The sequence below is a fragment of the Pseudopipra pipra genome, chromosome 7, assembly GCF_036250125.1.
Source record: "Pseudopipra pipra isolate bDixPip1 chromosome 7, bDixPip1.hap1, whole genome shotgun sequence".
Classification (NCBI taxonomy): Eukaryota; Metazoa; Chordata; class Aves; order Passeriformes; family Pipridae; genus Pseudopipra; species Pseudopipra pipra.
The window spans coordinates 21,634,388-21,659,160 of NC_087555.1; the positions used below are offsets into that span (position 1 = coordinate 21,634,388).

Here is a 24,773-nt window from a genome sequence, read left to right on the forward strand (position 1 = left end):
AGTCATACTGGTTAAGTAAACAGTTTGAGGGAATTAATTCATTCCTGGTTTTTAAAATAAGTTTGCAAAGAACTGTCACTAGTTTTTTCCCTCCCCACAGTTCTGCCATCTTTTAAGTACAGAACAAATGCAGATCTACCTTCAGTATTGGCAACTCCCTCCCCCGGAATTAGGTGGTTTTGACAGACTCCTTGATTTCTTTATAAAATGTTGGCTAAGATAGGTGACTTTCCAGGCAGGTTTTGTGAATTAATAAGTGACCTTTACCACAACCAAATGTCACTGTTGAATTTCCTCGGCCCTTTAGACTCAATAACTATGTTTTGTTTGTTTTGGTTATTAATGTGGGTTCTTTTTAATTCCCATATGCAAATGTAAAAATCTATCACATATGACAACATTTAAATTTATGACAGTCCCGAGAGGACCTTGGGTCCATAAACCAGTAGCTTTATTATGTAATGCTGCATAAATGCTGTATTTTCATCTGTGACAGATATAATCTTGAACCTGTATTTTTCATGTTACTTAACTGTTTCAAAACATCATGTGTGAGAGAACGCATCAAAATGGAAATTGCTTCTACAGAGGCAGCAATAAATATTGGTTGGGTATATTGCACTGTTGGGCTCCATGTGTTTTAGGATGTTCTCAATTCTCTTGCCCTAATCAACACTGTAAATACATGCTGCATTTTCTGGTCATCCATTTTTTGGATTAGCAATTTGATCCTTGCAGTTTCTACCATACATTTTGATTCTTTGCTGTATATAGTCATAGTTATATAACAGCATCCCCTAACAAAATTACTCTGAAACCTCCTGTCTTTTCCAGCTGTTCAAAGAAGGGAAAATCATGCAAATTCTGTGCATTATATATAAGTTAACTTGTAGTTAACTTTCTAGTTAAACTGAGAAAAATCTTTACATTCATGCCAAAGTCTGTATCCCTGTGACACAGAAATTTGCCATCTTCTCATTAAACATTGGGATGGGTTATGTTTTGTTTTAAAAAAGGTACTTACTGTGTAACCTCCAGCAGAGAGTAAAATAGTTTATAGTGTGTTATTGAAAGGTATCAATATTTGCAGTGATATGTGATATAAAAAGGAAAAAGAAGCAACATAAGTTAAATATGTCTGATTTTGACAATTTCATGCAGGAGGTTTTAGACAAAGTTGTTGGCATATTGCTTTTATTGAATACTCCCTGAAAGAATTTTGCTTAAGTCATTTCTCCTTTAAAGTCTTTATAAACATATAGTTCATGTCCCATTTTTTATCTACTGTCTCCTTGATGCCATTGAGTTAGAATAGAATCATAGCTCCCCATCTTGTCTTTCAAGGGAGCATAGTACTGTGATGGCCATGTACCTTATTTAGTTTTAGGGCCCTTTATTGTGTCAGTGATACCACTGTGTTTCCTGTGGAGCCTGAGTACTCTTATGAATGACTTTCCAGCACCGGACATAGTATATACCAATTTTCTCTTGTATACTTTTCTCTGTGGATCAATATGGATTTTAATTAACATCCTAACAAAACTATAGTTATGCTCAAAGGTCTCTCTCCCCATGTATCTTGCCGGAGACTTGGTCTTCAGCAAGTTCCTATCACACCACACATTGTCAAGAACAACCATAATTGAAATCGCTTTTCATTTATCCTGAGGCAAAGGCATTTTTCTTTTCTTTCTTTCTTCTTCAGTAGATATGCACAGAAGTTTGCTAACTGGGGGGATGGAGCTGCAAACCTACTATAAATATCAAAGGTGACTTGACAGAGATTCTTGGAAGAAATTTCCACCATACTGGAATGCAGTGACACTGTTTCATTCAACTGCTTTTCCACATTGCATTACATTAATGACCGCCTTGCAGGTTTCTTGGCAGATGAGAAGAAAAGGAAAGTTGGATGATGATTTTGAATGAAAGAGGATGAAGATGAACTGTTAGCCTTAAAGCTTGTATGAGGTAGTCGGAACATGAAGAGCTGTGAAATAGGTCAGTACTTTTGTCTTCTTTTTACATCAGTTGTTCTGCAGACTGCTTTTACAAATGTTTAGCTTATATTCACACACAGCACTGATATTTCTGTGTCTTCCCCTTGACTGTACACTATCTGAGATTATTTTCAGATGTTTTATCCCTTCTGTCATGTAGCTTTTGAAATCTCTTGTGCTAATAAGCATCTGATAGATCTCACCAGGAGTTCTTGGCTTTATCTTTAGTCTTCCTTCATTCTAACAATTCTGCCTACAGTACATACTGTTCACAGGGTAGATCTCGCATATTGCTGTTCAGCTGCCAGGCTCTTGAGTAATAAACCCTGCATTTCATTTCTGAATGAGTGTAAATTACAATTTTAGGAGTGTTCTTCCTCTGACAGGAGGCAGAGTCCAATGCCACATCCTTGACCATGGATGAAGAGTGCACAGCAGTCTGGAAAATGACTTTATCACATACCAGTTGGTTTCTTAGGATGCTTTCAAAAATTACACCTTATCTGACAGTTCCTTCTTGAAGTGGAAGAGATTTTATGGTGCTCCTTGTGGTTCTTTCATATGAGATTTGGGAACTTGGACGTTCAATCCACAATGCCATTTCTCTTCAAGGTTCTGTAACCATTCTGCTAAAAAAGCAAGTTAGAATTCAAAACAATTTCAAGTCATACACAACCAGCCTAATAATGATTTTATTACTTAATCCAGTTAGACTTTGAAATGTTTCACACTGTTACTTAGATTTGGGAAGTTGAATCCAGTATTAATCAAAGCCAGAAAGCCCATTTGCTTTTACTGGATTGTGTTTGGATGTTCACTTGTCTAAATATTGCATTATTGTTATTTACCCAAGGTCTCTTTAGGTCTCTGAAACTGAAATAGGGTTCTCTATTCCTCCCATCTTACAGTACCCAGCAATTCCAGGATGATCGTTTACATTCTTTAAGGCTTTCAGCTAATGTTTCCCACTGTGAACACACAGACAGCATTATATGCAGTGGCAGTGGGAAGGAACCCCAAATGTTATTAATATCATATATACATTATCTATTAGTTTCTTTCTGTGTGTTTTCTGGTAGCACTTTAAAAATTGCCACAAGTTACCTGCATGGATTAAGGAAAGTAGTGATACTGCTGTGTTATAACATGAATTGGAATCTAACTAGATGCTCTTTTCAGTATCTGCATTATTATTGTTATTAAATTAATTAGTTTTGAGGATAAAACTTTTAAATAATTCCATTACTTACAGCAACTTATACTTTTGCTTAATAAGTTTTTCTTTATCAGATATTACTGTCAGCTGTGCTGTATCTAGTACAAATACTGCTTATACACCATCACATGCTTAGATGTCATTTTATTAGGAGCTGCTGGCTCAGCAGAATGAGAATATTAATCTAAAAAAAGTGTATTTTTTTTCCAACCAATGTAAACAAATCTATCCTACTTAGAGCTGCAGTGTCAATATTTTATACTGCGTGTGTTGACTTATTCATTGTGGTTTTTGGCATATGGGACAACTCCGAAGATTCCATTTCTGGCCTTTCATTTTAGACCACTTCAGGGTATTTCTGGCCCTTATCTGAGATATTTTTTCAGCCCCTGAATAATTTTCATGCATACTTAGATGTGCATTCTGAAATTCTTTAGAAATTCTGTATATTTAAACACAGTCCCATCTTGAACTAAACATTCCCTCCTTGGTGATATGGAGAGTGGGCACTCCAGTAAGTGTGTTTCATTCTGAACAAAAGCTTTAGCAATTAAATTTTGTCCCATGTTCTCGACAATGTCTACAACTGCTAAAGCTTTTCGAGCTTCGACCTCAGCTTGCAGATGGTCCACTGATTGCTGGAAGAGGAAAAACTTATATCTACCTTGGAAGGAAGGAAAGTTTGCTGAGCATTTCTAGCAAAAGACAGCTTAAGATCCATTTTTGTCAATGCTGGGTTCTTTTCAATACCAAAATGTTGTAAAGACTTATTCAGTAGGTAAGTTTTAGCTTTATTACTTCTATGTTTAGAAGACCATTGTAGGATCATTGTATCAGTAATATTCTCACTCATACACCCATAGAAAATATTAAGAGTTTCTGATGCAAATACTAGCAAAGAAATGAAATACCAATTGCCTTGTCCAAGATTTTCATTAGAAACGCTTTTCTCGGGTGTAAATCATCAGTTCTTTACATGTGTCTCTCATTCCAGAGCTTGTTCCATAGCATCAGTGTACTGTTGTATGTCTGATAGAGCCTGTCAGTGATAGCCTCACCATGAAATCAGCTTTTCCAGTTAACTTCTTGTCTAGATTTGTTGTTTCTGCTTTCTAGAATGTAACAGGTTTGCTTAGCTTTATCCTTTGAAAGTACTGGTTCTTGCTCGGAACTTCCTGGCCATGCTCTCTGGCTTTTCACCCCACTCCAGTTCAGAATATCATTACCCTCCAAAAAAAAAATGTTTGTGTCTTTTATATCATCCAAGTTGTCTGGTTGAAGATAGTGCCAAAAAAAAGTTATTCTTTTATGAAGAAATTTATGGCTTCTGTGAATAATTCTTCTTTGATAGTGGTACTACTGTCATTTATTTCTTTGTCCCTACCATATGTGCTCTGTAGGTTTTGCTGATTGTCTGCAAAATGATGCAGTTGTTGCTTTTCTCTAAAGAGGCTAAAGAGGCCAACACAAGATAGGCACGTCCAGTTGCAAAAGGCACAGCAGAAGGACTCCTTAGGTGGTAAATTCTGCAAGACACAGTTCTTTCTGCGTTGTCTTTTCTCCTCAAGAGTGATCCTGCGTGCTTTCTCAAAGGCATCAGCAGCGTTATAGATGGTGTGTCTCCAGACCTACCGATTGGAGGCCAGAGTAGACGAGTTATGTTGATCAGTATGGCCAAGGCTGAGATGTTGTTTCAGGGAGTCCTTGTATCTCATCTTCGGGGCTCCTCTTGCGGCAGCGGGTGGCAAGTTCACCATAAAGCATGATCTTAGGGAGGCAGTGGTCCTTCATCTTTAGCCACCAGCGTGCTTGTAACAAACGTGAGTAGAGCCTTCCCCAAATCTTCTTTCGTGAAGCCCAACCATGATGATGATGATGATACTTTTCTCTCTTCTGTGTTAACCCATGTATTTCCACATGATAGTTGTCAAAAGAGGTACAACTCCAAGAGGTGTTTTTGTTAAATTCCAGCTTGAAATTTCTGTACTGTTCTGGTCAATGCTCCTTGTAATATTTCTTGTAATAATTTGAATTCTTTCTAATTTTAAAAGTCTATTAGCTTCCGTAAGTATTCATCCTTTCCATCAAACAATTCTTACCTTCAGTAATGTCCACTAAACTGCGCTGGTTGCCTCTTTCAATCCAAGAGCAATTCTAAATCCACTTCTCTCTGGTTTCAGTTTGAACAGTTATGTCACTTGTTTTCCTTTATTGCACAAGTGTAGAGAACAGCGTTCTTCAAATTCTGGAATAACTTCGTAGCCACTTTCAACTGAATTTACTGAAAGCTGATATGCGTATCCTGTGCTTCAGAGACAGTTGATATCTAAAACACCTGACTACCTTTCTCTTTTGCTGGCACCTTTGTCCTGCAGATATAGAATTTCACTCTTACTAATGGTTTGGGGAAGAGAATGTTGATTTGGCACCATATTTGCTCTGTTTATTTTTGGGAAGTGTTTTACTCTTCTTCCTCTCACTCCTGTATGACAGTGCATGCAGTGAGACTTCATCACCTGACATGCACATGAGATCACTTTATTCTGTATCTTTCTCCAAAATGAGAACTCCTCATCACTCCTGCAGATAACCTGTTTGAAGGGACATATTAAAGACACAAGGAAGGACAGCACAAAGGTGAATGCCATGATATCACCATCTGTCTGTAGTCTTATCACCTCTTGTAAGCCTATCATCATTGTGTCAGTAGTCCAGTGACAATCTTGGCATGTGAGGGAAAGTTTTCATTAGTTTCTGTCTTTCCCTAGTGGTAGCCCACCACAGTAGCAGCAAAGTTATTTTGCTGGCTTAGCTTCACCCAAAGATCTTTGCTTTAATTAGATGATCTACCTATCACTGATTCTGTAGACCTTAAGTGAAATTATCTGAGAAAATGTGGGCATGAAGAATTGCCAGGTTTAGTACCAAGTATGTGCACATGATAGATTTAATTCAACATACTTCTGAGATGGGTTTTTTTGCAGTTTGTTTTTCAAAAGATCTCCCCTCTGTCCTAATCTCAATACCTCTGATACCCATTTTCCTTGCCAGCCTGAAGGGAACTGGGAGGGTTTGAATGGTGCACAAATGGCCAGAATTCTCTTGGTCTTGCGACAAAAGTGTTTTGGAATGGGACATCCATCACCAATAAATAGCAGGGAAAAGGGTTGTATATCAAGGTTTCCCTGTCAGAATCTACTTCACTAGAAACAGGCTAAGATCTGGGTTTTTTTAAGGATCTCTGTTATGGCCTGAGAATTACCTAATTTTTTTTACCAAAACCTTAATGAATAGGAAAACAAGTATGGGTGTTTCCCAAAGATGATACTAATACTTAAGAAAGTATATGTTGCAATGGAGGAACATATTACTTATGAGGAAGAGCAGCTTAATCTCACAATGTAAAAACTGTAGCAGTTGATTCTTGTAACCTCTGAAAATTAAGGGGGGGGCTGTTGAAGAGAGTAAGTCTGGGCAGGTCTCTAGTATAGTTCTAAGATATTCTAGGGTTTTAAAATAATAATTTTAGGAAGAACACTTCTATTTCTCAGGTTAATAGAAAAGCAGAGAGAAAACCTAAAATATCACACAAATCTGTGATGACCTTGATAATTAGCATTATAAATCCAAGTGCAAAGGCAGCTGGTTCTAAAAATGAGTGCCACTAAGGCAGACTCTTCACAGGATTAGTTTTAGTTCTTGAATTTTTTCTCTTTTACACTGATTGCTTCAAATGATGGCAGAAATTGGAAACATCTTTGTTATTCAGTAGCCAAGTATTTTATCCTTTTTAGAGGAAATAGAAATGGTAACAATATTTATGTTACCATAAGTAACATAAACTACGGTAACATAAATATTGTGGTCCTTTACTGTGGTCCCTTCCAACATCACCCATTGTGTGATTTACCAGGACAGTTACCAAAATGAAATTATTAATATAGTTGTCTTTGGTATAAAAGGGATTAGAGTAAAGGGACAAACATTCCTGTTCATGAAATAAATTGAACTTAAGACTCTGTCATATGTATAATTTATTAAAATACATGTTCATATATTTGTGTAGTTCATACTTATAAATGGTATATATATAAATGGCCCTTCTCTTGGTGTCATTCTTAGATGGCTTTTTGTGGCACCCTTTTCTAGGAATTCTGGAGCTGACCTCACTCTTTAATACAAATATTTAAAAAAAAAATACTTAGCTCATGTTTAAAGAAAATAGTCTCATATGGACTGCAGAGAAGAGGTATTTAATATTAAATGCTAAGGCTACAGGGAGTCTAAACATTCTTTGTCCATACCAGAATTAAAACACATTATTTGAAAGATTTACAGAACTTGATTTTAAAATACAACACTTGTTTCTTGCAAAAGTCCAGTTACCTCTTGTGGAATGAGTTAGGGCCATCTAGAAAGGTCCAGTCTTCAGCCATTATTTTTTTCTCTCATCTGGAAGTTGAAGGAAAGTACCACATCTGAAGTAAAGAAAATGTTAACCTAAGGTATTTCACTTTGCTTTGTACTGAAGCAGACCAAAATTGCTCCTGTTTCAGGTGAGAAAGGTTGTCTCCAATGGATGGACAGATATTAGGAGTTAAGTGTGGTAAATCTTTGAAACAGTTGGATCTGCAGCTCTGCTTATGTCACTGGTTTTAGACAAGCACTATTTATAAGGGTGTATATTTTTTTCCAGAGTGAGACTGCAATAGGACTTTGTAATTTAGAAAATAAATGTAAATTTATAAAATTATATATATAAATATATATAAATACATGTATAAAATTTATAGTTATCATGGTGTTAGTGATGGGAAGCTACCAAAAATCACAGATTGGGAACGACGCTATTAGTGGTTCACTTCACTGTTAAAACACACAATTCATGTAAACAATGTTTATGTGTCTTCAGCAGGGTTCTACTCAGCTTAGTTATTGCATCTTATCGCTCACGTAAGAATATATTTTATTTCATAGTGGTGACCTTCCAGTATATTTTTTTGTTCATTATTGTTTAACCAGACAGAGAAAATTAACAACAGAGGCTTATATGCATTTATATATGTCTGTGTATATGTATCAGTATACACATACATAAATATGCACTTACATATTCACATACGTGTATGCACATATATACATGTATGTGTACACCTTCGAATGTCAAAGCATCAAATGTATAAAAATCCACACAGTAGGTTATGCATGAAATCTGTAAATCTACTGTCAACAATCAGTATCGCTAGTCCTTCCCCCTTCCTCAGGAATTTAGTGCTTAATGTGATTCTTTTGGCTTAAAATTGAAGAATTTTATTGGTTGCTAAAGCTATTCAGTAAAAGGGTATTTCAAAAAGAAACGTAAATTGTAAAATGCAGCGGGACACTTACTGAACTGTTGGTATTGTTTTGTCAAAAACTGATTTAAAATGAAGTAGAAAATTGCCGAACCATCAAAGTATGGGATGTGGGAAAGTTAATATATTAAAGAAACACTATCATGAGAAGAAGAGCTATTTTAAAAATGATATTTTAAGAAATTCACTTATATAGAGAATAGGGCAAAATCATAATCTTTTATGAGCCCAATAAAGACTACCTAGCTACTCCCACTTGATACAATACTTTTCTTATTGAACTTAGAAAAATAATCTACTACAGAGGACTTTTTTGTGCAATATAGGTTTAGTTAGCTTTTTAACTTAAAATGGAAGAATGATGATACTGTGCTTTGAACTGATGAGGCTGATGCACAGTGCCCTGGACCAGCATGTGAATGGAGTAATGTATGTAGGGGCAGGGCTGGTGCCCTGCAGTCAGGGTGTTCTGATTTGACTTGCTGCTCTGGCACTGGCTATACTGACAATCTGTGTGGTTTGGGAGGGGACTTATGGTAGTGCCTGCTTTAAAGATAGAAATATGCTTTTCTTTCTTCAACAAAACTTGGGGGTATAATTTTTGCTTTTGAGACAGGCTGCACAAGTAGCTGAACAGGAAGTTAATCCTTCCTATTTTATTTGATGTGGCTTCTTGAGACTGGTCCACTGTATAGGATGATCATGAGGCATTTTGGAAAATGATTTTACTTAAGATCACTTGTTAATGTTTGTTTAAATAGTTACCTCAGGCATTTAGAGTAAAGACAAAAGATAAGAACAATTAGTATTTGTATTTTGCTTTGTATTTTTGTCATTTGTGGTTCCTCTGAATATAACCTGCTGATAGTAAGACACGGTAAAATATTTGCATTTCCTAGTTCTCTTACTGTGTGACTCCTTGCTACTTCAGTCTATTCTTACATGTCCTTATTTGTGGTGTGTAAGTCACTGCAAGGGTGTGGGCTGTTTAATTTCTATTAACCTACTGAGCTGTTAAAAACTTGTTACGATGTGTTAGAAATACGGATTTTCATGCAAAGTTCAAATGCAAGAGAATACTTTATAAGGAAACCTACCCTTAATGGAAAACCAAGTTGACAGGACCTCCACCTGAAATTGTAACCTAAAATGATTTCAAGCCCCACCTAGAATTGTTGGATTTGAAATATAATGAGTCTCTTTGAAGTCATCTGTCTTTGCTTATTTGACAGTATTTTAGAGACAATCTCAGCCTTGTTCATGTTGGTAAAAAAATTCCCATGGATTTCTGTGGACTCTGAGTTTAACTCTTATTTAACAACGGCTCTCGGTGGTCTGTGGCTGCTCAGAGGTGCTTCCTTTCCCACATACCGCCACTTGTGTCTCTGGGTTTCCACTTCTCACAAAAGTTTGTAAGCAAACCCCACACAGCACAGAAGGGCGTTTGTTGGAAGCATCGGGTTTGAGTTTGAGTTGGCCTCAGAGAGGTCTTCAGAGCTAGAAGGAATGGCAAGACCTGAGGGCATTTGACAGTATCCTCTACACATCTACAGTACTGAAAGAGCATCTCTCTGAAACTGTTTTAAGGGGAAATTATTACATGTCAAAATATATTGCTTACATTTTTAATCAAATTTTGTCTGTCCTGTCATCTTTGGCAAGCATTAATTAACTTGAAAAATCTTGCAGTCTGTGCTTGTTTGTAACATGGTGGCTGTAGTTAGAAATTAGTTAGAGTTCCATTCCTAAAGTGCAGCCTGCCTCTCCATTAAGAAAGTCTTTGTTTCCCTATGAAGAGCCTTGTAGTGGCTATAACACTTTTTGAAAAATACTCCCTGTGAGCCATCTAAGAATCAACACAGGGTTCAGATGTGTTTTCTTCCTTAGGAGCCCAAGTCTACCTTTCACCCATCTCTGCACCCTGCTTTCTTCTCCCCACCACTTGGAGAAGAATGTCTGAAAAGAGTTGTCTTCTTACCATTTCCTCCCACCTGCTCTACTCCTCTGTACCCAAGTGCCTCCCAGAAGCAGTTGAAGGGTTCTCCTAGGGAAGGTGAGTCTGACTGTTTTGGCAGCCTGCTGCTTTAGCAGCTGAGACCCAGCTCTCTCCTTTGGCACAGACAAAGCAGATGTCGCTCATCAAAATACATTCACCATGGTAAGCATGGGAAAATGAGCCGATGGGAATGCGATATGAATACCTTGAAAAACTGCAATTATGATTAATGCTTCAAGTGCTATTTACTTTAACATTTGACCAAGACAACACTGCTAATTTCTTTTAGCTTAATGTGAAATTTTGAGTCTAATTGTTCTAATTGGCAGAAAAGGGAAAGCTGCCAAAAACACACACTGATTTACCTCCCCCTTGATTCCGTTGACATCACTGAAATTGCACAGGATACTAATTGTTAAAGAAAGTTACTTTTGGGCTTCAACTTCTTTCTGCAAACATCTGTCTCTGATATAAAAGCTCAGAATTTAAGATCCTTGAACTTAATGCTGTGAAGCAGATGAGATGAAAAAAATCCATAACTCATCTTTTGCAGCTCTGCAGTGTCATGCAACCTTGGGGATAGTGGCTTAATTGATCTTTACAAATTAAAATCACAAATGAGCCAACCACTAGAAAACAGCAGTAATGGCTAAAGGAAAAAACATCTCTGAATTTTATATGGACCCTTTAAGTATCATAACCTATAGAAATAACATATGAAGCCTTTGGAGAAAGTAGTTCAGCTCTACCACTGAACATCTTTAGACTCAGACACTTCCTGAAGATTATATACTGACACGAGAGTGGACTGGTCTAATCTAAAATCCATTAGGCTACCAGATCTATCATTAAATCAGCAAATCCACCTCTTTGGTCCATAGACTGATGTGATGTGGGGGATGGCAGAGTTATGTGGGGGAACCTCTCACTGCCATGAAGATATTTATCATTGTAATAGAGAAAAAACTGAAGGCCCTCACGTAACATGCAGCAGAGACAACAGCCTTGATCCCCTACATCTTTTTCAGTAAAAGGAAATTGCAAGTACTTTTGGAAGCAGCAGGAACTAGGGGAATGGCCTTTTTTTCTCCTCCATCCCTCTCAAGAATATACCAACCTCTTTGTAAAGAATTTTATTCCTCCTTTCACTGAAACCTTTGCCATCTTTAGTTTGCAAAATTCCTCTCTGTTTCTAATAGTACTTTTGTAAGAAGTGGGTTTGGGTTATACATGGCCTGTTTTATCCCTTTGCCATATATGAGGCTCCAAATATATTTGCATTTGTCATACTTTATTTCTAGACCTTTTCCTGAATAGGCATTAATAAGAGTGAAATTTTAGAAAGAAAAAAACCGCTCCTGGTGTTAGAAAGGGTGTGAAAATACTTGGATAATGTTGGGTGAGGAGGTGAACCAAGAAAATGAAATACCACATTCACACATGCACTTTCTATTAGGACAAGTTTTCACAGTATTTCATGAACAATCACCTAACTCAAAATATATTCTGGTGCAGACTGTTTAATTACATGAGTAAGCAGCAGGATTGCAAGGTCCAGGAAAACATTTAGTAACCTTTGAAAAAGTAGAATAGTGTTTGAGTCAGGTGGCTTTCTAATGCCAGTATTTTGTATAGATGAATTAGATGCAGTGGTGCTGGTTAGTGATACTGGTGGTGTTGGCTGGGGTTATGGGCTGCTGCCTGAAGGCAGAGGGACAGGAGTCATGGTAAGAGAGCAGGTACCTTCTATCAGTTAATGCCTAGCTGCATTTTTCAAATGCTTATAAAGAAAAAGAATTTTTGATGTGGGTTTGGTCAATGTGAAGCTCAAGACCTCTTAAAACTGATGAATCTAGAGTTAGCCAGCTGCCTGTTAACAGTATTTCCTTTGTACTGTCTGGCATAATAGAGTATCAGAGAGCAGAAGCAATGAAACTTTTTGTGATTGTTTATGCCATATATGTTGCTTAGCATTATGCGCGGTTATGATATGTTCAATAAGGTTAAATTGTAGTGAGTCCTTATTTGCATATGCATACATACTTTTTACATTTTTAAATATCAAAGTTTCAACGTAGTTTTCATTTTTAAGTTTGCTAGAAGTGGTCCGTCTGAAATCTTTATGGCTTATGCATCTGCTAAAGAGTGATATCCGCTGTGTATTATAGCCCAATGGTCATATGAGGTACTATGGCTTAGTCTTTTCAGCTTGTGTTGTCTTGCTTAGGCTCTGGGTGAAGAGGGGTCATGTGGGCAATGACACCGGTTTAACTCATTAAGCCAAGGTAATTTGATTGTGTGACTGAGTCTTATGAAGGCCAATCAGTGCAATAGTTTTGGAGAGAAGATCTGTCAAAGGAAGACATTCTTGAAGTAACTTTCCAGTATTCTCCAAGCTTTTTTTTTTGCTTTTTTTTCCTGTTTTTTTTTTTTATTTAATTGTCTGTCTTATTTTTGCACATTTTAGGATATGCATGGCAATGCTTTGGTAGATCATAAATCTGTTTTTTGGGAAAAATGAAGGAAGAGGGTAGAGGATGTCTCTCCATTCCTCTGGCTCCTTTTTCTGTGCCAGTCTGAAACCTTTGTCTCCTTTAGGTGTTTTGTCAACCAGAATCCACCACCAGTGCTATCACACACTGCACAGCAGAAAGAGCTTGTTTTATTCCTGCTTAGCACTGTGGATTCACACCCTACGAGAGTTCTAGTTGAAATTTGGCCTTGGAGAGCTGGCCTTCTCAGTTGGGGTGGCAGGGAAGGCTAACCGTTTCCTTGGTTGGAAGGCATCAAATTGAATAAACAGAATACGGGGGCCTGGAGAGTGGGAAAGCTCTTGATGGTGATTAGTTGTCATCCTGCTTGTCAGAACAAATGAAGAAGAGGAGCACAATGTTTGCACTGTTTGAACAAGCCTCAGAGAGCAAATTAGATGGTAAATGTGATCATAATTTGCCTGCCTTTCTTGAAACTCCCATGGTGCTATTAGTGTTTTTCTTTTTTCAGGTAAAAAAGCTTTAACAAATACATACTTCTGTGGAAACTGGAGTGCACTGAGGTTGTTTACAGAGGTGGTGTGCAAAGATTTATGCGCTTTAAGTGATAGTGCTTACTATATCTACATATTGCAGGCTGGTGCAAGGTGTGTAATGCCAATGGAAAACGTAATGTATTCCAATATTGCACATGATGTGGAAAAAAGATATAGATAGCTATCTATACATATATATATATTTGATAGGTATGCATATATAAAATAAGCTTGTGCCTGAGCTTTATGTTGCGCTTGGTTGAGTACTGTTGATAAGCCAATTATGGTGTTTTTTTGAAAGGTATCTGGAATGTAAATTCTTCTGTCCTATTATCCTGTGATAATGTGCAGTGGCAGCCTGTGCCCCTTGCTGAACTGCTGGCACACCTAAGGTGACCACAACTGTTACTAAATAAGAAAATCAGCACTTCTGTGTTTTGTGTATATAGAAATGCAGAATAACCTGTAGCATTTAGATAATGAGTTTGGGGTGGAGATGGAGAGATGCTACTTACAGTTTATTTTACACATGAAAGTATTTCACACATAGCAGAAATCGTTAGTGTAAACAAGTATCAATTAAGAGAACAAGTATGGGCATTGTTCAAGAATAAGTTAAAAGCCGTGAATTGAAAGGCTCTCTTAGGCAAAGACAGATGACTGGCAGTGAAAAGATTTAAAGTATTTTGATTGCCTTGCAATGAAATCTAAACCTGTGGAAACTAAAAAAAACCCCAGACTTTAATTAAAGACCTATAAGTAACAAAACCCCTTGTTTATAAACCAAGCACTTGAACTGTCATATCTCTGATTAGTAGTTACCCAATTAGATAGAAGAACATCAGACTATCCTAAGTCAGAATTTTCCTCAATGTATTGTACAAATAAATAAAATAATTAGTAACAATAATTGTAGATTCACTATATCACCATGACATAAAAGTAACAGGAGAATGTAAAGAGGAGCCTATTTATTTTTATCTCTTTATAAAATCATTTTAGTATACCAGACAGCTCAGACTGGTGTTGCTGCTCTCTATCAAGTTATATTTGCCTACACATCTCTCCTCTTCCTCTTTAATCCAGCTTGGTGGGGACCCACTGGTAAGGTACCTTGCAAAAGGGCCAGGGCCAGGGTGTCAACATTACCCAACACAAAAAAGAGAAACTGTGTCCTAAAGCAGAGAAGTGAAGTTCTTGCATGCTGGTTCTGACTGGCCATGGTACACAGAGCTTTGGGAATTACAGTGACTCTTGGAGTTTCCAGCAGAAATTTGCCTTGTTCCACATCATCTCCAGCAAAGCTCGGTGGTGGACATAGATATTTTCTATTGATCTGCTGGGCCTACTTCAGGCAGAAACATGTATTTTTTTTGTTCCTGTGTATTTTGGATGAGCTCAGAGCAGAGGAGTAGAATAAATGAGGAGTGTTTTACTTCAGTTGCTGAACAGTGCCAGCTATTGTATTGTGCAAATACAAGTTGGTAAGTATAGGCTTTGGTGGCTAATGCAGTTTTTACCAATATTTTAGTATACTGAAGTTCCAGTGAATCGGATGATGTATATAGTACAGCTGGCAACATACTAGTGTATTCCATATTAGTAATGCACGGTGACAAGTAATTACATTTCATTTTTCTTTATTGACTATTTGAGGCTTTAAATATTTATTCAGCAAGTTAATGTCTCCCTTTTGTTATTTTTAAAGATATGAGTACTTAGCAGGCTCATACACTAATGATTTTTAAGCTGTAATAGAAAGCACATAGGATATGAACAGTGATGTGAAATAGATTAATTAAAATCAATGTTATTTCAATGAATACTAATTGAATTATTAATGCTTGGATCAGGGTTTTCCCCCATTTTGTGATTATTCAGCTTGTTGGCTGATGTATGCATTTCTGTTGATGAAAGCCATTTCTCTATCTTCCTTGGTTGTTTTGTGGTTTTTTTCTTCTCTGCTGCCCCTCATTAAAGGAATATGTTATCGATACCAAATTGGAGATAGGGACTTACTCATAGCCAATTTACTTTTTTTGGTGTTGTCTCTGTTGTCTTTTCCAGTCCTGAGTACAATAACACATAGTCTGTTATTACACAGAAGTAGCCTAAAAGCTCTTCAAATGTGCTATGATCAAAAGTGGGCTCAGCTGGCATTGGGAGGGCTGCAATGTGAGTCCATAGCTGTAGTTGGGGTGGGCTGCCAGAAACTGCCAAGCCCTGGTGTCCAATACTATCCCTGCATGCCCACTGCCACTGGGCTTCCCATCCCACTGGCCTCATGCACATGGGTGGGTGGAGTAGAAGAGTTACAGAGAGCCTGCTGCCTAGCTCTGGGCTGAGGAAAGTTGTTCTCTTCTCTTCTTTGCCCTGACTGCTATTAATAGCCCTTCCCCTAGACTACTGGATCATATGATTTCAGCTGAAATACATTAAAAGTTCCCCTGTTTTAGCATCAACAATAATGTGATAATTTTTTTTGCCAGTTCTCTGTGGTTTTCGTTTTTGTAACTTGAAGGGATAAACTTGGGCACCAAGGGAAAGATTGTTATTCCACTTCCCCATTTTAACAACTGTATTATTAGAAAATAGTGTATTAAAAATATGTGATTCACCTCTTATTATTTAATGCAAACAGAACTGTTTTTTGTGTAATTTGCACAGAGCAGAGGAGACAGCATCTAACGGGTTTTTTGGTATGTTTTCAGGAAGTTCAATGAGCTGTTTCTGCAACAATAGTGCAGGTAAAATAAGGCATCTTTTTTATTTTTTTTTTTATTTTTTCCCCATAAATAACCTATGTTGTCCAGAAAGTGCAAAACAGTTCGAAAGGATTCCTGAAGTGGAGTATTGTCAACAGGGTCATGACAAATAAGTAGTAATATTTTGGACTGCTATGGAAGAGCTATAATTCATACTATTGAGACCTTTGGGGACAACATCTATGGCAGGAGCTTCTAGTATAGAGCTGTTGCAACACCTGTGAAACATAAATAAGGAAGGACAGCAACTTGGTATATCATGAATCTTCAGAGAAGCTAATGCTTTTGAATAACATTTTTTTTATATGTTGTTTGCTGGATTACAGTATATTATCCTGGATTCTCAGATACATCTGAGCTTTATTCTATCCTTTTCTAGCTAGCTAGGATTTGGTCGTCAGTTAAGGGCATTGTAAGTCTCAATAGTAACATGAAAAGTTCTTGTCTTCAGCAGTATCTGTAGTTCTATCAGTCAAGTGCAGTAGGCCTTTTTCCCTTCGCTGTGAATCAGCAGTACATATTATCTCAATTATTTATTACAGCTGCTACTTATAGGCACTGCATTAGCCAGTGCTATGATTTGCATTTCTGTAATGCTTTCTGTTGCACTCTGAAACTTTACAGATTTGTTATAAAACATGGCCTAAATTGGAAAACTTTTTTGATATTTGCCAACAGGTCCACATCTTTCTTGTGTTGTGGACCCCAAAACTGGACTCAGTACTCCAGGTGGATCCCATAAGAGTGGAGTAGAGGGCAAGAATCACCTCCCTCAACCTGCTGGCCACGCTGCTTTTGCTGCAGCCGAGGCTGCAAGAGTACATTGCCAGATCACGTTGAAATTGTACTTGATAATCTTGGAGGTCTTTTCCAACCTAAGTAATTCAATGATTCTTGTCAACCAATGCTCCCAAGTCTTTCCCCTCAGGGCTACTCTCAATCCATTCTCCACCCAGTCTGTATTTGTGCTTGGTACTGCCCCAACTCTCATGTAGGTCTTTGCAGTTGGCCTTGTTGAACAACATGAGGTTTACATGGTCCCACCTCTCAAGGGTGTCAAAGTCCCTCTGGATAGCATCCCTTCCCTCCTGCATGTCAACTGCACCACACAGGATGGTGTTGGCAAGCTTGCTGAGGGTGCACTCAATCCCACTGTCCATGTCACTGACAAAGATGTTAAACACTTATGGTCCTAATAGTAACCCCTGAGGAACACCACTTGTCACTGGTCTCCACTCGGACATTGAGGCCTTGACTGCAAGTCTTTGTGTGCAACTATCCAACTCCTTTCATATCCACTAAGTGGTTCTTCTGTCAAATTCATGCCTCTCCAGTTTAGTCAACGATGTCATGCAGGACAGTGTCAAATGCCTTGCACAAGTCCAGGTAGATGAAGTCAGTTGTGCTTCCCTTATCCATCAATGCTGTAACCCCATTATAGAAGGCCACCGAATTTGTCAGGCATGATTTGCCTTTAGTGAAGCCATGCTGACTTGTCACCAGTCACCTCTTTATTTTCCATGTGCCTTAGCCTTGTGTAAGGAGGATGTGCTCTAAGATCTTGCCAGGTACAGAGGTGAGACTGACTGGCCTGTGGCTCCCTCAGTCTTCCTTTTCCCCTTTTTAAAAATGGAGATTATATTTCCCCTTTCCAGACAGTAAGAACTTTACCAGAATGCCCCAGCTTGTAAAATATGATGGGTAGTGGCTTAGTCACCTACTCTGCCACTCTCCTCAGGACCTGAGGATGTGTCTCATCAGGTCCTGTGGACTTGTGTACCTTTGGGTTCTTTAGATGTTCTTGAACCTGATCTTCTCCTACACTGGGTGGTTCTTCATTCTCCCAGTCCCTGCCTTTGCCTTCTGCAACTTGGGCAGTGGGGCTGGAACACGTGGTAGTGAAGGCTGAGGCAAAAAAATCATTGAGCACCTCAGCTTACTCCATGTCCCAGGAAATGAGGTGTCCCATTTCCTTCCAAGCAGGGCCCACATTTTCACTAGTCTTCCTTATGTCACTGACATACCTATAGAAGCTTTTCTCATTGCCCTTGATATCACTAGTCAGACTTAATTCTATCAGGGCTTTAACTTTGCTAACCTGATCCTTGGTTGATTAGACAATTTCTCTGTATTTCTCCCAGGTTCCCTGTCCTTGCTTCCATCCTCTGTAGGCTTCCTTTTGGTGACTGTTGTCTAGGAGCTCCTTGTTCATCCACACCAGGCCTCCTGACATTTTTGCCTGATTTCCTCTTTGTTGAGATGCATTGCTCCTGAGCTTGGAAGAGGTGATCCTTGAATATTAATGAGCTTTCTTCAGCCACTCTTCCCTCCAGGGCTTTATCCCATGGTACTGTCCATGGAGAGTACTTGAAGAGTTCCCCTGAAGAGGCCAAAGTCTGCTCTCCTCAAGTCCAGGTTAGTGACTTGCTGTGTGCCCTCTGCACTTCCCTAAGGATCTTGAAGTCCACCGTTTCATAAATGCTGCAGCCAAAGCTGCGCTTGAACTTCACATTCCCCACCAGCGCCTGCTTGTTGGTGAAAACAAGGTCCAGTGTAGCACATCTTCTCGTTGGCTCCTCTATCTCTTGATCTCTTGGGGAAGGAAGTTAACCTCAATGCATTCCAGGAACCTCCTGGATTGCTTGTGGCCTTCTATGTTGTGTCTCCAACAGGTATCAGGGTGGTTGAAGTTCCCCATGAGGACCAGGGCTTGGGAACATGAGGCTCCTTCTGTCTGACTGCAGAGGGCCTCATTTGCTTGGTCTTCCCAGCTGGGCAGCATGTAGCAGACTCCCTCAGTTAATGTCATCTGTCCTTGTTCTCTCTTTAATCCTGACCCCTAAACTGTCAGTCAGCTCCTCATCAATCCCCAGGCAGACCTCCACATGCTCCAGCTGGTCATTGACACCCCCTCCTAATCTTCCCTGTCTGTCCTTCCTAAAGGGAAGGAATGTATCCTTCCATTCCAACACTCCAGTCATAGGAGCTGTCCCACCATGTCTTTGTTCTAACAATAAGATCATAGCCCTGCAACTGTGTGCATGTCTCTACCTCCTCTCAATTCCCCATTCTACAAGCATTTGCATAGGGGCATTTAAGTTGGTCCCTGATGAAGCTGACTTCTTGACAGGAGTGGCTGGAATTCCTTTGTGCTGTTCTTCGGCTGTTCTCCTGCTGACTTGAGATCCCTCTCCAGGCTCTGAGCATCTCTTGCTGGCCCTGGCATCAAAATGGTAGGAGTGGGATGGATTGAAGTCCTCTCCTTATTCCTGTATTTCACTTTTTCTTTTTTCTTTTTCCTTAGTTTCTGCCCCTGCTGATTTTCACATCTCTGTCACTTGCTCTGAATGAGATTTCTGATATGTTCTGTAGGAAGATTTTAGTGATATCTAGCCATCCACCTGAGTAGTTACTTCACAACAAAGATAATATTCTTACTTGGTTTGGCAATAGCACTGGGAACAGCTTGGTGCAGTTATAAAGTGTCTTACAACTTGCTGTTGCTGTAGTGGAATCAGTTGTCTAGAGGAAAGAATGAGATGACTCTCATGTGGGACTTGGCATAATAGTCTCCAAGTCCCAAATGTTTCCTGCTATAAAGTTCAGTTCCCCACAGCCATTTCACATAACTTCTTTGCAGATGTTAGCTAAATACTGTCATTCTAAACTTGGATCCAACCCTAAGGATCCCAAAGAACTTGTTGTTCAAATGGGCTTTCCATATTTGAATATGACCACTTTTCAAATTCTTAGGCAAAGCATATAAGTTACTACAAAAGATTTACTTCACTGCTTCTCGGTTAGATAAGACATACCTAGGGTTCAAAATTCCTTTGTTTAAGTCTCTGATCTACAACATTGCTCAGATTATGCTTTGATAAAAGCGAAAGAGAAGAGGCTGTTTAGATTTGACTTCTTGACCGACTGCTATAAAACTAACTTTCAGCTCAACCTCAAACCTTTTTTACTCTTCCCTTGAATTCTCTTACTGAATGATACATTTTAATGGGTGGGAATAACTTGTTGCATCCATCTAACTATGGATTCTTCTTCCAAGCTTCATCTTAAGAAGGATGGAATTGAGGAAGAGAGACTAAAGGATTCATCTTGGGGTAAGGGAACTTGTTTCTTTTCTCCTTCAGAATTATTTCTTTCAACTTAGAAGCTTTTTTCCCCATTCTAATACATATGAGATTCTCCTGATTTGAATTTGATGTGTTTAATAGAATTCCCCTCTAGGGAGAAAGAAGAACACATCCTAGATCATCTTCATTTGAAGTTAACAATAGACAGGAACCATTTCATGTGAAATGTCTAGTTTGTATTTCAGGACATATCTTTGTAATATTTTTGCTCATTATGCCAAAAGAAGATCTTATTTTCATTATCCTTTGCAGTTGGGATGATAACTGTTTCAGGCAGTAATTGCTGGCCTGTTCTGTGTCCTGTGCTGAGCCTCCACAAAAAGGCAAGCCTTTCTATCTTGTTGGTTCATTGGTAGAGTAAATCATAATTCAGGCCTACAGATTGTCCAGTAAAGACACTTGGATTTGGCACTTATTCCATCAGGTACATGCTTTCATCATACTAACATAGAATGAACAATATAAAGCAAAGATGTTCTCAGGGCATTATTTTAGGATGCTCTGCAAGAGAAAAGCTTTGAGATCCATCAACATGCTATTAGGATTGCTTGCATTTCCATCTTTATTGGTCTTCTGTAACTAAAATAATTTCTGTTTGAAGAATTTTATTAAATGTTCTCTCTGATGATGATTCCTTTCCCTCTCTTCTTTGTTGAAAATACTGTTTTCACTTCTTCCTGTCTGTATGGGGTTGACAAGACATGGGATAGCCATGCAAGAGAAGATAAAATGGATTTCTTTACCTGTATTTCTGTAATTTCCAAGCTTGAGGATTGGCTCCATCAGAATTCACCTTTAGTTTATCTACAAGATTCTTTACGCCTTGTAGGCTTGTAAGTGCTATTTTTTGTTACTAATGGAAGGGTAAATAAATGAGAAAACACTTCAGGTTTTGGAATAATTGCTGATGGTGGGGGGAGGGGAATGAAGAGAGGAGGCTTATAAATTCTTCCTAGACTTTTTCTGAGAAATAATTTTTCTGTAGTAACTTTTAGTCTTTTTATGTCTCCTCAGCTATGCCAGAATGCCTGAGCTTTAAATTGCCTGTGGTAATGAAAGGTGACATCAGGTGAAACTGGAATTCCACAGTAGGTCTAATGGGATATTTTCATGGAAGTCTAGTTCTGTGTACATACACCAGAAAGAACAAGAAACAAGTCTGTTATGAAAGGTTTAGAGAATGGCATGTACCCATTTGAAAATTATAGGTAAAGGTACTAAACTTGCCTTTCAGTGAAGGATATTAAAGGGGTACCTACTATTATTTTGTGGAGGGGAACATGTAAAGCGTGATCTTATCATGCTCCAAAAGGCCTGTTTGGACTTTATCTTTTTGGGTTTTTTTTACTTTTTTTCTTGCTGGCTTGATATGGCTACTGTATAGAGAGTTGATGAAAGAAATAAAGGTTTAGTCATATTACTGGAGTGAATGAATGAAAGTGAGTAATTTTAGGGCTTGGTTACTGATTATAACTGAATGGCATCTGTCACAACATTGAATCGATACTCTGGGTCAGAGACTACAAAATGATTGACTCCCAGTGTGATTCCAGAACTGAGCTGGCCAACAGAGCAGTGGAAAAGTATGCAACACACAGAGGAAAATTAGGAAGTGAATGAGTAAAAGAAAAAGATGCTTCCTTTGGTGGCCTGGTTTCTTTTTAGGAATTCTAAACATATGCAGCTGCCAAGTGGAGACTAGCTGATTAAGAAAGAACAGGTTTTTGCTTATCTCAGAAGGAAATACTGTCTTTTTAAAAGACAGAAACTGTGCAAGCATTTCCTACATCAGGAATCTGGACAGATGAAATTATGGCTCCTGATGATTCAGCATCAGCAGCTTTTCTGAACTCTAAGTCACTGCGATAATTTTGTCTTTGCTTGGAATATTTTGATATGTTAAATTTTTCTTCCAGTTGCTCTATTTCAGTTTGATAATGATTTACTGTCTATTCCCTTTGTCTTGTATTTTGTCTGTGAAATTCTTGAGTGTATTGTCCTTGATGACAACTGGCATATGTCTTAGTTTTGCCCATAGGTGTCAGTGCAAATGCTTGTAGGAGTTTACTGATACCATGAACATTTTTGCTCAGTCACCAAAATGCTGACTGGAGGTTGGCAGATAATGCTGTCTCTGCCATCATGCTTTCTCCAGCATCTCAGTTTTAGATAGCTTTAATAAGTTTTCTCTTAGGGACCAGAAGCAAGAGATAAATGTGTTTATCCTCTTTGAAAGAGTAGTCAGGGAATTTTCTCTGAAATACAGTGAAATCTCATTTCCTTCCCAAACCTAGTGGTTCCAAACATTCAGATATCCAGCAGAAGGCAAAAGTTTAAGGTGTACTAATGTAGCACACTTGCTTTAATGTGGTAAAAGGCTGATAGTAGCTGTATGGTCAGTTATGATCATGTTTATTCTATAGAGTTTCTTCTCTGATTGTCAAAATACTCTGCTGCTTCCCTAGCAGGGAGGCTTCTTCTGACAGACCTTATTACCAGAACATATTTTATTCTTGTATCAGAATTGGCTTCCATGATAGCTCTAGTATTTCATCATTGCAGTCTATTCCTCTCTAGTGCTTCAGTTGCTTGTTAATGTGACCAGGAGATGGAGGGAGGTGGCTCTGCCTCTCGACTCTGGGGCTCATGACACCCTACCTAGGGAAGTGTTTTCAGCTCTGGGACCTCCTGTGTAAGAATGATGAGGACCTGTTGGAGCAAGTCCAGAGGAGGGCTGCAAAGATGGTCAAGGGGCTGGATCATGTCTCCTATGGAGACAGGCAGAGAGAGCTGGGGTTGTTTATCCTGAAGAAGACAGGGTTCCAGGGAGACCTTAGAGTATTTTCCAGTACATAGCAGGGCCTACAAGAAAGCTGTAGAAGGACTTTTTACAGTGGCATGTAGTGATAGGACAAGGGGGAATGGCTTTAAAGACAGCAGGTTTAGTTTAGATATCAGACAGAAATTCTTTACTGTGAGGGTGGTAAGACATGGCAACAGGTTGCCTAGAGAGGTTGTGGATGCCCCATCCCTGGAAGTGTTTGAGTCCAGGTTGGATGGGTCTTTGAGCATCTGGTCTAGTGGAAGGGATATGTCCATGGCAAGGGAGTTAGAACTAGATGATCTTTAAGACCTCTTCCAACCCAAGCCTTTCTATGATTAATGTTGCCAATGATACTATGGTTCTGGTGAAAGCATTACAAAATTTTCAGGAAAGATAGCATTTAGTGGGCCTGGAGAAGTATCCAGCTGCTTTCTCCAGTTCAGGGAAAATAGGAAGCACTGCTGTTGCCTTGTACAGACCTATATCCTTCTGGAGAAGGGGCCAGAAGAATGACACCAGGTTCATTCACCAACTCATCACACTGCCCTGAGGAACTATTACAGCTCAACAGATTAATCAGATAGATTAATACTCCTGCTCTCTAGTGATTACCAGAGGTCTGTTTTGATGGTTCTTATTCTGGCACTTCTCCCACTGAAACCCTTTTCCATGTTAAAGTGGAACTAATTAATTCTAGGCCAATACTGAATGGTTACTTTCAGGTTAACAGTTCAGCCAGTTTATGTCTGGATGCTCTAAGTCCCACTGAGCTATCTTAAACCAATTCTCCAAACAGTGTAGTAAGGTTACCTTGCTACTGGATGTATAAGCTTTTAAACAAGTGAGATCATAAGTTATAGTCTTAAAGATTTGTAGTTCTGAGTTACAGAGTTCATTTTTTTCTGTCATGAAGATGCCATGTTTGTCTTTTACTGAAGATCACATGTATTTCTTCAGTAGTACTTTTAAATAAGACAGCATTCTTCTGCACAGGGATCATAATCTGCCATGCGTTAATAGCACATGTCACTCTACTCCAGAAGTGGCATCGTTGTGGTGACCACCTTTAAGACAGAGTAGCTATCATATGATAGCAGCTGAGAGGTGTGATAGTTGACATACAACATTGTACAACAATGAAGATGATACTGTGAGAATTATGTTCAATCTTTAGTAAGCCTCTCTGAGCTTTTGTAGCAGAAACAGTATATCACATTTGTAGTAAAGTAAAAAACAAACCTGCCTACTTCTGCAATTGTCAAATAATTAAAACCTGTGATTGTCAGATAATCAAAATAATCACTGCATTCTCAACCATAAAATTTTACATTAAAGTTTTTTTCTTCCTGAGTGGATAACATTCAAGAGTTGAATGACATATGACAGTGTTTCCTTTCTAAATAATTTGTATTTTAAAAATTAATTCCTTGTCTAGGAATATTCAA

The 24,773-nt window shown here is 38.5% G+C and overlaps 1 protein-coding gene across 3 annotated transcripts in view; it reads left to right on the forward strand.

Annotated features, from left to right (window-relative positions):
- The window catches only part of FIGN (fidgetin, microtubule severing factor), a 105,535-nt gene that overhangs the window by 37,403 nt on the left and 43,359 nt on the right, over positions 1 to 24,773 (forward strand). Inside the window, exon 1 of one of the 3 annotated variants that reach the window (XM_064661041.1) lies at positions 1,198 to 2,001. The exons of the other annotated variants lie outside the window; for them this stretch is intronic. Coding sequence (XP_064517111.1) covers positions 1,983 to 2,001 — 19 coding nt within the window. The 5' untranslated portion in view covers positions 1,198 to 1,982. Of the gene's footprint in view, positions 1 to 1,197; positions 2,002 to 24,773 lie in introns of those variants that run through there. 3 annotated transcript variants of the gene reach the window in all.